Genomic DNA, 15,801 nt, shown 5'->3' on the forward strand with positions numbered 1-15,801 from the left:
TTTGTAAAAAAAAGTTAAAACTGTACCGTTGAACAAATATGCCTAACTGATGTCCTTCCATTCATGCTGTATTGACTGTACTTTGATCTATTCTAGCGCTGTGATACTTCCAGGTTTGGGCGTTAGCAACAAATGAAATAAATAAATATATAAATTAATTCACACACACACACACACATATATATATATATATATTCAGTAAAAAAACTTTGTTAAAGGGAAGTTATGGTTAAGTTGCGCTACTAAAAACCTATGAAATTCAGTGAAAAAACTTTGTTAAAGGGAGGTTATGGTTCAAAGTAAAACCGAAAACCCCCTGAAATTCGGCAGTTATGGTAACATAAGCAACCATAACTCGCGCCACCGTGCACTGCTAACACTAACACCCAGGATATCAAAGATGACATCACAAATGTCATTGATGACATCACTGATGACATCACATGGCTGGCTCTCCCTTTTTATCCTTTACTGACATATCGAAGCCACATAGTTTTCTTCAGTAACAGTCAGGAAGTAAAAATTGAAAAGGTACTATATTTGTAGACTTAGGGTCAAGTCACATCATATGAAACATATACATAGCGGAAGACTCAGGCTTGAAAGAGAGCAATCCTTTCTGTGCATGAAGATAATCATTAGGGTTATCAGCACTTTCTCATAGTTTTATTTTTATTACTCTACCTTCCCTGTATATGCTCATATTTGTATACATTATACTCACTCTCCTTTCCTTTGGGTGCAGTCACATCATGTGATACACATACATATGGTAAGTAGCAGCTTTGACACAGAGCAATAGTTTCTCTGTATAAAGACAATCAGTTAGGTTATGAACTCTTTCTGCTACTACTTCTGCTTTTTTGTTTACTTCACTGTCCCTGTATATACTCATATTTGTATGTGTTGTTGTCTCTTTGTGTTTTGTCTGTAATAATTATGTATTAAGTGGGTTTTGTTATCTACTTATTACACGTTTCACAGTACGCAAAACTCTAATAAGAAAGCAGTTATCATTTCAGTATTCAACATGGCAAGATTATGAATATGGCACCATCATCATGTATGCTGCACACACTGCCTATGTTTCTGCATGAGTTGCTTAGTATACTGGATAGAACTTCATAATAGAATGCTATTTATATCAATGCATTGCTTAATGCACTAATTAGCTCATGATATTTATCCCAATGATCCTTGACAGTTTTTGGTCAGCATTATAAGAATCCCTTGTACAGAGTTTTTATGAAAAGTAAATGCACATGTGATGTCATCAGTGATGTCATCAATGACATTGGTGATGTCATCTTTGATGTCCTGGGTGTTAGTGTTAGCAGTGCACGGTGGCGCGAGTTATGGTTGCTTATGTTACCATAACTGCCGAATTTCAGGGGTTTTTCGGTTTTACTTTGAACCATAACGTCCCTTTAACAAAGTTTTTTCACTGAATTTCATAGGTTTTTAGTAGCGCAACTTAACCATAACGTCCCTTTAACAAAGTTTTTTTACTGAATTTCATAGGTTTTTAGTAGCACAACTTAACCATAATATCCCTGACTTCATATACATGTACCATAGAACATACTAACCCCCTCGTAGTGATTTTCATGTCCGCGGACTACCGCCATGTCCGCGGACATATCGAAAATCTGAGCGTGGTGAATGTAAATTTAAATAGTGTGCCCCATTTCCCCTTTGAAGTTGGCTCTGAAAAGAGCCGTTTTATTTTGTTTTTTTTACAGATGCTTGACAGACACCGGTTATTTTGTATTTTTATTCTTGTTTTTTTTTTCTTACTTTACTCCTAAAATCTTCACATAACCTTCTACAAAGCAACCCTTACATTCCAAAATAGAAAGGCATTTCCCGTAAAAGATAAAGAGATGCCATCTTCTTTAAAATTAACAGTATTACTGGCATCAATATTCTCATTATTACAAAAGAACATACCAGCTCTAAGCATGAAGGCACACATGCCTCGGTTGATGACACACCTAGCAATGTTTTGCTGAGGACAAAAAAACTGAACTATTGTCCCATATTGCCCTAGGTAGTAATCCAGAAAAAATTACTTTCGCATTTGGAAGGATCTTCATTACGGCTTGAACCAAGCGTTCCAAATCAGCCAACAAAGTAGGGGCACTGACGTTGCCCAAATGAAAAGCACCATAGTGCAAAACTACCACATGCGGACTGTTCATCGTGGCCATATCCTCACAAACTTGTACAATTCCCTGTACATTGCAATCAGGCACAGTGCTCCACACCACCTCCACTCCTTTCACATTAAAGTTCTTTGCAACATGCCTGCATTGAGCGTACTGTTGTAAACCATACACAAACATATCTCCAAGCACCAACACCCTGACTTTCTCTACTTCTGCCATCTTCACCACACACAGTCTCTTTCAACACAAATCCACAACCTCAACATTTGATTGGCTGATCCGTACAGTCTTCTTTCCATGTTGAATTTCCTGGAAAAACCCGGATGTACCACGCCCTGTCCACGAACAGCCGCGGTGTCTGCGGACGGCGTCCACTTTACTCTCTGTGCCATTCCCTCATTGCATACAGCTAAGCAATCACACAATACGAATAACGTCCTCAGAACACCTGCATTTTGTGAATTTTCGAACATTTCAGGACAATTATCATTTCATTATTCAACATATTAACATTACAAATATTATACTTTCATCTTGTACTCTGCACACAATGCTAAGTTTCTCCATTAGTAGCTCAGTATACTAGATAGAATCCCATAATACAATGCTATTTATATCAATGCATCGTTCAAAGCACTAATAACGGAATGATATTTATTGCAATATCCTTGACACTTTTTTCGTAACATTATAATAAAGATCCCTAGTACACAAATTCCATGAAAAGTACATACACATCCGATGTCATCAGTGATTTGATCAATGACATTTGCGATGTCATCTTTGATTTCCTGGGTGTTAGTCTTAGCAGTGCACGGTGGTGGCGCAAGTTATTTTTCATAGCTTACCATAACTTGCGATTTTCAGGGGTCTTTCGGCTGTACTTAGAACCATAACGTCCCTTAAACAAACTTTTTTTAATATCACGCAAACAATATACAAACATGGCGTGCAAAAACCAACTTCTACAGATGGCTTTACACAGAATGTTGCAAAGTAAGAATTTATGCTCGTTCACAGTGAAGGTCAGCTGCTTCCATTTTTTTCTCGGGCCCCGGAGAGCCTCACGAAGCGGACTATAAGGTTGTATTGTGTTTTGACCTTGACAGACAGAGATTGTGATGAAAGACTTCTCTTGAAGGAGTGTTGCTAAAACGTAAGAGAAGATAAAGATGAAATTTCTGAAACGAAACCACTTTTATATATTATATCACTATGCGAAAGATCGTTCGCACACACGGAGTCGTATTTTGGGACTGCACCACTCGTAGACAATGGAAATTGCAATTGTACTGTAAGTAACCCTTTAGATTATTTTATACCAAATATAATTACAATAGCGTAGCATTAAAGACCGCTCAAGTTGAACTTGTTCGTTGAAAGTGGCATAATGTTTTCTACCACGCACTATCACTGCCGAATTGATCCCCTGTCGTTTAGAGGGCTCTGAAAAAGGCAGACGACACAGGGTGGGTTAATAGAAATAATTTAACCGGTCTATAGGCGGTCAAGCGCTCTACTCGCTGTGCCACTTCACTGTAGCCTGTCAAGTGGCACAGCGAGTACAACGCTCGCTTTGACATCTGTGCACAGCTTGCTAACGCAAGTTCGAATCCCGGCAAGGCCAAACTCAGCCTTTCATCCTTCCGTGGTCCATAAATGAGCACCGCACACCGTGGTTAATAATAAGCACCGCTTAGATACCTCACGGTTCTTAGCGCTATATGAATGGGAAAATATTATTAACATACTCCGTTGCACTATCTTCGATAGCAAATAGTTTCACACCCAAATAAAATGATGATTTTTTAATGAAGATCGGCTGGTGAGACTAATTTATGTTTTTTAAAACAGGTATGTGGCCCCATTTTGCCTATGTCACGATGTACAGACTCCAGCGGATGGGGTCTTCAACTGCCAGGTGCAGGTCCAAATATGCAACTTCATGACCCTCACCATTTTATGGGACAATCGCCAAGGACCAATATGCCCTTACGCAGTACTAGAGGCTACAAACAACATACCAACCAATAGGGTGGTCTAATGGCTCGTTGTTGGAGCAACCTTCCGATTATCAGAGCGACCATTTACTGCTTTTATCATAAACCAACAGCCTATCTACCGCAAAGGAACAACGCGTGGCTCCAAATAAACTTTTGCTGATCGACAGCAGAGACAATAGCAAATCGCTGAATATTCACTAAACATTTCATGTGAAATAAATGTACTTTACCAAATGTACAATCCTGCTGTTTACTTTTAAACCACAGTTTCATATTCCGAATTGTGGCGCACTGAGTTGTAAGCTGATCTAACACCCTCTGTACCGCAAAGGAACATCGCGTGCCTCAACATGAACTTTTGCGGATCGACAACAAAGACAAATGCAAATTGCTGAATATTCTCTAAACATTTGATGTCAAATAAATGTACTTTACAAAATGTACAATCTTGCTGTTTGCTTTTAAATCACTGTTTCATATTCCGAATTGTGGCGCGCTGTGTTGTGACATAATATGTGTTGTCTTTCGGATTCTGTGTAAAGTCACTTAGGACTGCAGAGAACTGGGCGCGTTTGATGACGCACCCTGTAACGTCACGGAGAGAGGCGGGGAATATGAATGCTTTGATAATATCAGGCTTAGGGGCGGGAGATATGATTTAGTGTCGCAAAAGCAAGTCAGCCCGGTCAATAGCGCCAGTCATAGGATTATCACATAATGTCGGCACACACCAGCCGGATTTATCGTTTCTTTAGTGGACAAAAAGTCGGTTGACTCCCATAGGAAATTGTACTATTAGTGGACAAAAGGAGTGGTCTTAAAACACTTTCACCCTGACAACGAACAATACAAACAACGTTCTCAGAACACCCCCATTTTGTGTAATTGCAACCATTTCAGGACACCGCGAGTGTTCTTAGAACACATTCAACTAGACAGATTACAATACCGACAGCGTCCTGAGGACACCCCCAGTTTGTGTATTTACGAACAATTAAGTACACGGCGAGTGTTCATAGCTCATTTTTACCTTCCTTGCGAACAAAAATGACACATACTCCGTCCTCTAAACACCCCACCATTTAGTTTATTTACAAAATGTCAGAACAGCCGTGTTCTCCGCGGACAAATCGAACGCAACAAAAACGTCTAGCACATAAAAAAACAAAACATTGAACCTATCTCATACTCCCCCACCCTCCCCAAACACTCTTACACACCAACACACGGCACTAAATACAATTTTTTATCCACGTTTCACCACGCTGTACGCGGTCGACGGCGAATACAAGATGGCGGGCGCCACAGAAAATCAGACGCGCTCCACGCCCCTCGCCGTCCAATCAGCGAACACGTCGCATGTCCGCGGACATGACGCAAGGCCATGGGCCAATCGGGGTGCTGTCCGCGGAGCGAACAGGGAAGTCCGTCCGTGAAGCGAACACGGAGATCACAAATTTTTTTGCCTTACATATTGGTCATTTTAAAAAAAACTACTGGACGGATTTACACCAAATTTGCAAAAGCACGTTTCGGGACCAGGCCGCCGCTCCTGCCGTAAATTTGGTGTAAATCCGTCCAGCGGTTTGGGCTGCAGCCGTGCGTAAAGTTTTTTCCCATTCAGTCTATGGGAAAAAAAAAGTTTTGGGACCCCCCCTATAACTTTTCCCCCCCTGGACGAATCCTCACCAAACTTTGCAAAAGAATTCAGAGTGGGCCATATACTTTTTTTGCAAAGTTTGGTGAGTATTCGTCCAGGGGGAGCGAAGTTATAAGCCATCCAAAAAGTGCTCTTCCTATGGAAACAGCAACTTAACCATAACTACACAGCCACTACGGTGGCTGTGTAATGAGGTGAGATAATATATATGTTTCTATAATAATGATAACATTCTGCACTAATATTGAAATATTCGCTGTCTTTGCTTTTCAGTTTGCATTCCAGCAAGAATCCGAAAGCCAATGCTAAGATGCCTGCATGTACAAAGAACAGCTAATGGAAGCAAATGATGTGAGATACGGTCCCTTACACACACTTTAGTGCATTAGAATCACTCGGAAATGACAACATTTTTGTCAATTACCTGCCTGAGCATTTTATGAAATTATAAACAGGAATGTTGCATTATACGGCCTGAGAGGATAGCTCCGGGGCAACACACTCATTTTAAGAAAGAAACTACACTGAGCAGCACAGGTTCGATACCCGGCGCTTCAAGGCTGGAATCTGCCATGATATTAGATATAAGAAACACATTTAATTTTAAAATGTTTCTTTTACACTGCAGACTTACAGCCAATTTCTGGCCAATGCATGAGCCAATCTCTTCCTCAAGTTTCAGCCATTAATAATACTTTAATTTTTTTATCTAGAACGCCAACATAACATTGTCATAAAAAACGAAAAAGTAACTTGTGCAAGAGAATGAGAAAAATATGCACAATTAGTACCCAGAGTAGCATATGTCAATCCGGTGCTAATTCTCCCTCTCCCACTCAAGCTCTTTCTCTTTGTCCCTTTCTGCCGCTCTTTGTCTCCCTCTGTGTTACTGTCTCTTTCTGTGTGGGTGAGAGTCACATCGTCACTTGCGTACTTACATGAGCCATCCCAGCCATTGCTGACAGCTACTGGGGTGGGGGGGGGGCTGGGGGGATCAGGGGGGGATATCTGAGGGGGATGGGTACCAAAAGCAGCTGTAACTAACAGAAATAATTGTACTAACAATGTATAGCTGCTGCTTTTATAATTTTACAATGTTCATTTTTAATGGTCAATTCTTCCAGTATATATTACAGCATCCCAGCAGTACACGTGTCTAAATGAGCTAAGTGTACCCCCTGTTTCCCAGCCCTGGTCCACGCAAAGGTGTCAACTTTCCTTCCCTGGAGCAGGGGCAGTTCCCTCGGATGCCACCAACCCCACCCATCAGTCCACCTGGCATGGGAGGGGCGCTGCCCTAGCCAAAATAAAACTGCTGATAACAGGAGATGGGCTACACCCTGAGTTCCTAGATCATTGATGGTCACAGACACCGGGGGGCATTCTAGAGGGATGGCAACAGGCACCCCTCTTTACTTATAAAACCACTTATCTTTGAAACCTTGTTTTCCATAGGATTTCCCTGGCGTGAGCTCCATCTAAATGGCGACCTGCTACGTCAGCTCACCCTTCCATGCAGGAGTCTCAGGGACCCTTAGGGTGAGTCTGACACAACAGACCCCCTAACTGCACTCAGGTACCACCCACATGGAGTGTGAGGCCAGAGGATGGCCTCTGTGGGTGGTACCATCTCGCCAAGTGGCCTCAAGCAGGCTGCCACTCTATCCCACTACCTCCAGGGTATATCCCCTCTACCCCTGTTATGTACTTAGCATTCTTGTAAATAATGAATAATATCCTACCCCTACTTAACTCTTAACCCTACTTAACATTCCCTCTAACACGTACCCCACACTCTACGCTTCCCCGTACTTAACATGCTGCTTAACACTATATAAATATATACAAACAGCTGCATATATATTTATATTATATATATATATAATATATATATATATATATATATATATATATATATATATATATATATATATATATATATATATATTTGTATTTCTTTATTTATATAGCGCGCCTGGCCCAAAGGCATCTGGGCGCTTGACATGAGGTTACAATGCAGTACAATTTATAGAAGCAGATACGACAGGAAGAAACATTATATACAGCATATGTTTACATAATGGTGCAAGTTAAACATTGCACAGAAAAGAGTAATAATGTATTGTGTAGGATACAGGCTATATACAGTAAGTACTAATATTGCACAATGGAGTATGATGTGCGAATAGTTATATATATATATATATATATATATATATATATATATATATATATATATATATATATATATTTACATACAACATATAACACACATAAACACATTTGGGCCTCATTGCAAGTTGGCCGGTGCAGTAATAACGTGGCAGTATTAATGCATACCGGCACATTACTGCACCGGTCAACTACGAGTTTGCCGGTAAGGTGGCAGAATGACCTCTAGTTAAGAGTTCCACCACCTTACCGCCAAACATGGACAGCATTACAGGCGCTGCTAATACCGGCGCCTGTAATACTGGCAAAATCCCCAATGGGGGACTCCATGGGCCTCATTACACGGTAGGCGGTGAGCCATGGCGCTATTAGCGCCATGGCTCATGCCGGTAAAATACTGCACCGCCTTGGCGGAAAGGGGATTTACCGCCCCATTCCAAGGTTGGAGGGGCGGTAAATCCCCTTTCCGCCATTGCCCTTCCCCATTCCCATTTCTGCCCCATAGGGCTCTATGGGAATGGGGAAGGCGCTAATTACGGCACCGCAATTTTGCGGTGCTGTAATTAGCTCCGAGGTCCCTTAGCGGGTTGGATTTTAACGCCTGCAAGAAGCAGGCGTTAAATCCTCCAACCCGCAAAGGGACCTCGTAGTACGGGGGTAAGGGTTAACGGTCACCGTTGCCATTAACGGTGACCGTTAACCCTTACCGCCGTCCGTGTAATGAGGCCCCAAGGAATGGGAAATTACACCGTCTACCACCACTCGTAATCCGGCGGATAGCGGTAAATCTGTTTGCTGGTATTCTGGTGGATTTACCGACAGAATACCGGCAAACGCATAATGACCCCTTTGTCAAAATCAGGTGGATGCAGCAGTCAGTTACCCCATTCACAGCACCTTTGTGGGTCTGTCCTTGGTGGCGCTGGCTTTGTACTGGCTATGACGCTGGCAGGAAAGCTGGCTCGAGGCAAAGCTGCATGGTGGCTGGCTCAGGTCTGTGCCCTACGGATAATGGCTGGGGCCTGGCCTCTCTTCTTTCTTCAGGGTGGTTTTGTTCACCACAGGGGGTCAACTGCACTTCCTGCAGAGCCTGCGCACTTTAAAAGTCCTCATCGGCCCCTTACGTGAGTGGGGGTCCACCTGCGCTCATCTTCAGGGTGGGCCATGTTTGCTGGGGGTACACCGGCATTCATCGCGTCATCCGCAGCATGGCCCAAAGTATTTGGAGTGACCCTGCATGTTAGCATGGGTGCTGCCCCCGTCACCACACGGCCCACGCCATCATCTTGGATTCAGGCAGCGGCCGCAATGTCATGGGGACGCTGCCGTTATCACTGCCGCACCCGCAGTCATTTTATGGTCAAGCAGTGTCCCCATGCCATGGCAACAGGGACGCCACCTTGGATCACTGCCATGCATTGCAGCCTTCTTGTTGTTCGCCCCTAAGCAATGCGTCATTAGACACAGGTTATGGGCTGCGGTCTTCACCCGGGCTGCTCTGCTGAGCGGCCCGGGTCTTCCTTCACCCAAGCTGCTCAACAGGGCAACCCAGGACTTCACCCGGCTTGGCTGGCAAAGCCAACCTGGGACTTATCTTCACTGCTCCACCCTCCTGGGCTGCGCCTAGCGTACGCAGCCCGGGAGAACTTTTTGAAGGGCCCACCTCGCTGGCCACTAGGTGGGCCGTCAGGGGAACGGCTGAGTAGCCCGGTCTGTGCCACCCTCACACGCGGCCCAGGCTGGACTTATCTTTGTTGGTCTAGGCAGAGCCTGGCACGTGGCCCGGGCCCTGGATAGATGGCCCGCCCAGCCTGGCCCCTGGGCAGGCCAATATCCGCCGTGGCCCGGGGTGGCCGAGCTGCCCCTTGCATCAGCAGCTCACTTCCCTGGTCACTAGCAGTCTTGGAGGTCTGGGGGGCTCCCAACATGCCGCCTGGTGCCATTTATTTTCAAGATTTAGACCTTGCGGGCCGCTGAAGGCAATTACCCCCCAGGTAAGTCTTCTTCTCCTTTCTTTCTTTCTCCTTCTTTTGTTTTAAATCCTCTTTGGATTCTTTCTCCCCTGCCCAGCCTATTCTTGGGCAGGGGAGTTCTGTTTTGGTGTTCTTTTCCTGTTTCTTTCTCTTAACCATTCCACCCAGCTCCATAGTGGGCTGAATGGAATCTTCCAAAAACACATACACACAAAGACACAGAGAAATAAAAAAAAACACACTACTCTAAATGAAACGCTTTATTTACCTTGGTGTCTGCGTCTTTATTCCTAGGATCCCTTAATGAGCAAGCGTGTACCCTCTCCTAGCCGGGGCCCCCATGGGGCCACAGGCTACATAAGCAGATTGTCAAACCCCCAAAACCCACATCAATTATTTTATTTGCATCTGACAATACAAAACACCAAATAAACAGAAAATTAACAGTGAACTTAACACCCACCCGATCACCAGCTCTCCAAAACTTCCAGGGCCGCCCTTGCCCTACCCCAAACCCTGCCTCTAATCCTAACCTTAGCCTTACCCTAACTGCATCCCTAACACCGACCCTAATGCTGACTCTACCCAAACCGTTGGGTTTATCCTAACCTCCATCGTAGGCCAACACCACCAGCCCCCTCCAACTGCCCTATCCCTTTCAATAACCCAGGCCTTAATACTTAATCACCCTAATCATTAATTAAACCTCAACATCACCAGCCATCCCACAACCAATTCCAACCAAAATCTTGTACACTAACCCTATCCTGACCCTAAGCCAGGCAATCACAAGCCCACTAAACCCTCCTTACCCTAGCACTTATCCTAGCTCATAAACCTTCCTTACCTTAACACTTATCCTAGCTCATAAACCCTCCTTACCCTAACACTTATCCTAGCCCACTAAACCCTCCTTACCCTAGCACTTATCCTAACTCATAAACCCTCCTTATCCTAACACTTATCCTAGCTCATAAACCCTCCTTACCCTAACACTTATCATAGCTCATAAACCCTCCTTACCCTAACACTTATCCTAGCTCATAAACCCTCCTTACCCTAGTACTTATCCTAGCTCATAAACCCTCCTTACCCTAGCACTTATCCTAGCTCATAAACCCTCCTTACCCTAACACTTATCCTAGTCCACTAAACCCTCCTTACCCTAGCACTTATCCTAACTCATAAACCCTCCTTACCCTAACACTTATCCTAGCTCATAAGCCCTCCGTACCCTAACACTTATCCTAGCTCATAAACCCTTCTTACCCTAGCACGTATCCTAGCCCATAAACCCTCCTTACCCTAGCACGTATCCTACCTCATAAACCCTCCTTACCCTAGCACGTATCCTACCTCATAAACCCTCCTTACCCTAGCACTTATCCTAGCTCAAAAACCCTCCCTCTCCCTACCCTAGCACTTATCCTAGCTCATAAACCCTCCCTACCCTAACTTATCCTAGCAGCACTGCTTTTTTAAAACTTCTTTTCAGTTGTAAGGTTGACTACTTTTTGCTTGGTAACTTTTTGACTACAGATGAATTTTCGACACGATTGTTTCTCAGATGACATTTTTGTTGCTAACTTTTGCTTTGGGTACCCCTATAACTTGCGTAGATTCTCCATTGGAACCTCTCGAAGCACACTGGACTAGAAAGGCTACAATGCAGGGCAGAGGTGGCTCAGCTTTTAATCCTGGAGCATTTTGCACTTGGTCGCTGCCCCATGTGAAGCCAATGGAGTAGTCCCAAGGCAGGCGAGATACTTTCCTGGTTGACCAGAGCCAAACAGCCTGGTTTGGAGCTTCCGAACATATCTCGATTCGGGAAGTCTAAACTATATTGGTCATTTTCAATTTAATTGTTTTTTTATAACGTGCTTAATACCTGAGTTTGGTTTCTAAGCGCGGATCCAGGTTTCGAACCACCTCTGTTGCTCTGCGCAGTCTTGCTTCCAAGACCAGCACGTTGCCCCTGTGCTATCCTCAGTTCTCCGTACGCTGTGTTTAATTGGTGCGCGGTGTGAGTGAAGGGTAGATCTGGGTTGAATATAAATACCAAAGTACTTCTAGCTCAGTGCCGGCACTGGTGCCCATTGCCTTGCAAGTTATCTGTTTTCCTGCCATTTCAACCTCCTTTTTTTCTGGTAGAAGTCAGTAGTCTTCCCAAACCTAGCCTTGCATGCAGTTTCTCTGGTTGAATCCCATTTCCATGGCAATCCCTAGCCTTCTGCTGAGCCATCTTTTCTTGCTAGTCGTTAATTTGTTTACGCAATAAACCCCTCGGCAGGGGTTTCCCCTCCTGGTATTGGCCCAGGGAGCATTACACACCTGAGTGCAGTGCGGGCCTTAACGAGCTCTCTGGGGCTGATACCAGGTGGTAAAGCCCTCTACCTAGGGATTTAGACCGCTTAGCACCTCGGGATAGGCTGCGTGGGGCACTGGGATCCCTGGGTACTAATTAAGCTAGAAGTGGCTAGCGGGCAAGTGGGTAAGGAGTGAACTTGCGCAGTGTCTCCGGGCATCCTCTGGGAGCCGCCGACATTGGAGAGGGAGGCAAGCAGGCAGCGGTGGGAGCAGGAGATGGTGTACAATAGAGGAGAGAGGTGGTTAATGGCATGGCCCGGAGGCGGTGCTGGAAAATGACGATTGCGACCCACTGAGGAATGAGGGGGGCTCAGTTAATGAAGGCCCCGGGGAGGCTGGTGATGTCAGTGAAACCCTGAGCTTTACCAAGACTTTGACCAATCAGGTGGAGGAAACACACACACTGGGGTATTAATCCGAAGTAACCAGTTTCTTTTGCAACACGTCATTGGCTATAAAATGGACCTTATTCTCACCTAACATTCAACTTAATCTCCAAATCTATCATCACTCTCGTCTTCATCTACTTTTTCCCTTTAACCCACTATTTGCAATGCCCCTTGCAGACAATAAGATGGGAGAACCTGTATGTCAATAACCACACCTGAGCCGTCCATCGACAGAAACTTCCCTTAGCCTTTAAACCCAGCCTAACATCAAATGGAATTAAGACCATTACCTCTGTGCCTCCACTGGGAATGTGCAGTGTCTTGCCAGGAGAATACAATAGTGTTTAATCTTCGGGTTGCCCTTTGAGTTTGGTCATGGTCACTGGCAAGTTCCTGTGGCTTTTCCTGTGCCCTCAACTATCCGGCTCTTAGAGGAGGCTTAGCTTTTTATCCGTCCTCATCTTGCTTGACTGGTATCCAGTGAAAATGTTGCCAGCAAAAATGTAGTCAGTGAAATTGTCGCGGTGAAAATACCTCTGCAGTGAAAAGGTTGCCAAGCAAAACGTAGTCGAACAATGCAGTTCTGCTAGAGTAATAAGAGGTGCAGGGGGGTCTGTGGCGGTTGCCTGGTTTAGCTTTTGGATAGGGTTTAGGGTAAGGATAAGGGATAGGGTGAGGATAAAGATTTTGGTTAGAATTAGGGTGAAGGTTGCTGCAGGGTTGGTGATGTTGGGGTTTGATTAGTCGCTGGGGTAGATTAAGTGGTAGGCTAAATGTTAGGGTGCGGGTCATGGTAAGGATAAGCATAATAGAGTGATGGTTTGGGTAAGTGTTAAAGAAACTGATTGGGATGTTGGGGAGGGCTGGGAGGTCTGGTGCAGGTTAGGTGCTAGGATACACCTAGTGGTTAGAGCAAAGGAAGCGTTAGTGTAAGTGTTAGAGCTGGAGTTAGGGTAAGGCAGAGGTTAGGATATGAGCAACGGTTTGAGGCAGGGCAAGGGTAATTCCATTTGTGGGCAGCTGGTGATGGGGTTGGCGTTAGGTTCACTGTTCATTTTCCATTGATTTTCGACAGAGTAAGATGCAAATAAAATGCTTTAGCGCGCTGTGGGGTTAATGGTCTGTAAGAGTTCAGGGTAGTAATTAGAGTTAGGGGAAGGTTTAGGAATGGAGTTATGTTGATTGTGGAGGTTTTATTAAAGGTTTGGGTCATTATTAGGGTTACATCCTTGTACTTTTGTGTATTTAAAAATAGTTATTTTGGAAACCTTATTACTGGCAACATTTTCATTGCTTGTATTGAATGACCACATTTTGTAAAACGACTTTTTGCTGGCTACCTTTTCACATGACTATATTTTCCTGGGCACATTTTCACATAGCACCGTTTGACTCGTGTTCCATTCGTAGCCCCTAGAAGAGGAGGCTGTAACTGGAGGCTCTCCAGATGTTTTGGACTATGGACTCTCACCATTGACTGTGCTGCAGAGGGCTGATGGGAGTTGAAGTCCAAATTATCTAGAGAGCCAAACACTGCTTAACCCTTCCCTAGAAGCTAATTAATTTATAGCGTAGGCTATGTAAAATAACCCCAAAAGATGCCGATCATTGGTGGATAAAGTTCCCAGCTGGGAGTTGCATCATGGTTTAACTCCAAGCTGATGACTGTGAGATCTAGATGTTTTTGATCCAACTGGTACAGAGCTTGTGTCAGTAATGTGTGATCCAGGATGATATGCAGAACCTTTTCAGGTAGTATCAAGTGTGCACATACGTGTGCCGTTTTCCCTCCCCTCTCACCTCCCGTCCCCCCAATCCACGGCATCATTCAGGAGTTGGGTGGCAGGCAGACCTTCAGTACTCGAAGAGTGTCGTTGACTTCCAGTCCCTTGGACAGCAGGCCGGCCCCCTCATTGTTCATGCGGTTGTTGCTGATGTCCAGGTGGAGAAGCGTGCTGTTGGACTTGAGGGCCTGCCCAAGGGCCAGGGCACCCTCATTGCCGAAGCCGTTGAAGGCCAGATTCAGGGACCTCAACATGCCGTTTACCTGCAGTATGAAGGAACAAGGGAAAAGAAATAGGAACGGTATTAGCATAATTGACCTAAAAACATTTGACCTAAAACATTTGATCGCATTTTTGTTTTACCTTGTTTTGGGTCAAATGTCATGAAATATATATATGGGGGTGGGTAAGGGAATAGATTAGATTGAGGGGAAGTGTTGGGGTTGCAGGGGGACCCCCGCCCGCATTCTAGACCAAAACAAAGGTCAAATAAATTCGACCAAATGTGATTAGGTCAAATAGACCCAAACCATAGGAACACATGCATGAGGTATCATATGTTATATTCCACATGCCCACAAATGCACACACACACAACCATTAACACTGACAGAGAACTGTCAATGTACAACTGTTTCAGGAGGATAGCTTAGGGGCAACGTGCTCGCCTTGGAAGCAAGACGACATTGAGCAACATAGGTTCGATCCCCGGGTCCGCGCTTAGAAACCTCTGGGTATTAAGCATCTTACAAATAACATATCATATTATATCATATACAAACTTTCCAGAAACACCTGTCTCATGCATGCATATTACACACCCAACACACTAAAATCATGAAACCTTGTATACAGAACCAAAAGTACACAAAGGGCCTGGAGATGTAGTGTTGTAAAGATAGTGAACTCTTAAAGGTCGATTATAGGACACCCAACACTACCTCCTGCTTCTTTGAGGCGTGGAGGTAGTAGCGGGTGAGAGTAGGACATTCGCGGAAGAGCATGGAGTGAATGGACCTATGTCCATAGCATGATTCACTGCAACATGGGCACAAGCCACTGATAAGGAAAAGGGTTTGGCACCACACAGTGACTGCCCGAGCCCTCCAGGCAAGATGAAGAATTCTACAGGGAGGACTGTAGGCAGGAGTCTCCACACGTTATATCAGTGGTTTGCAACATGCTACTCGCTACTCTCCTGTGGTTTTGGAGGATGGCTCCCATGGTTCTCCACCATCGACTATGCTGTATAAGGCTGATGGGAGTTGTAGTCCAAAACATCTGA

The 15,801-nt window shown here is 44.5% G+C and overlaps 1 protein-coding gene and 1 long non-coding RNA gene across 2 annotated transcripts in view; one reads left to right on the forward strand and one right to left on the reverse strand.

Moving 5' to 3' along the window:
• Positions 1 to 4,137, forward strand: part of LOC138527369 (uncharacterized) — a 201,295-nt gene extending 197,158 nt beyond the window's left edge. Inside the window, exon 3 of the long non-coding RNA XR_011283910.1 lies at positions 4,023 to 4,137. This is a non-coding gene — a long non-coding RNA (uncharacterized lncRNA). The remainder of the gene's footprint in view (positions 1 to 4,022) is intronic.
• The window catches only part of LRRC74A (leucine rich repeat containing 74A), a 148,196-nt gene that overhangs the window by 44,262 nt on the left and 88,133 nt on the right, over positions 1 to 15,801 (reverse strand). The window contains exon 10 of the mRNA XM_069638444.1: positions 14,585 to 14,779. Within this exon, the coding sequence (XP_069494545.1) occupies positions 14,585 to 14,779 (195 nt within the window). The remainder of the gene's footprint in view (positions 1 to 14,584; positions 14,780 to 15,801) is intronic.

Source organism: Ambystoma mexicanum, chromosome 14, assembly GCF_040938575.1.
Source record: "Ambystoma mexicanum isolate Mex_15411 chromosome 14, UKY_AmexF1_1, whole genome shotgun sequence".
Taxonomy (NCBI): domain Eukaryota; kingdom Metazoa; phylum Chordata; class Amphibia; order Caudata; family Ambystomatidae; genus Ambystoma; species Ambystoma mexicanum.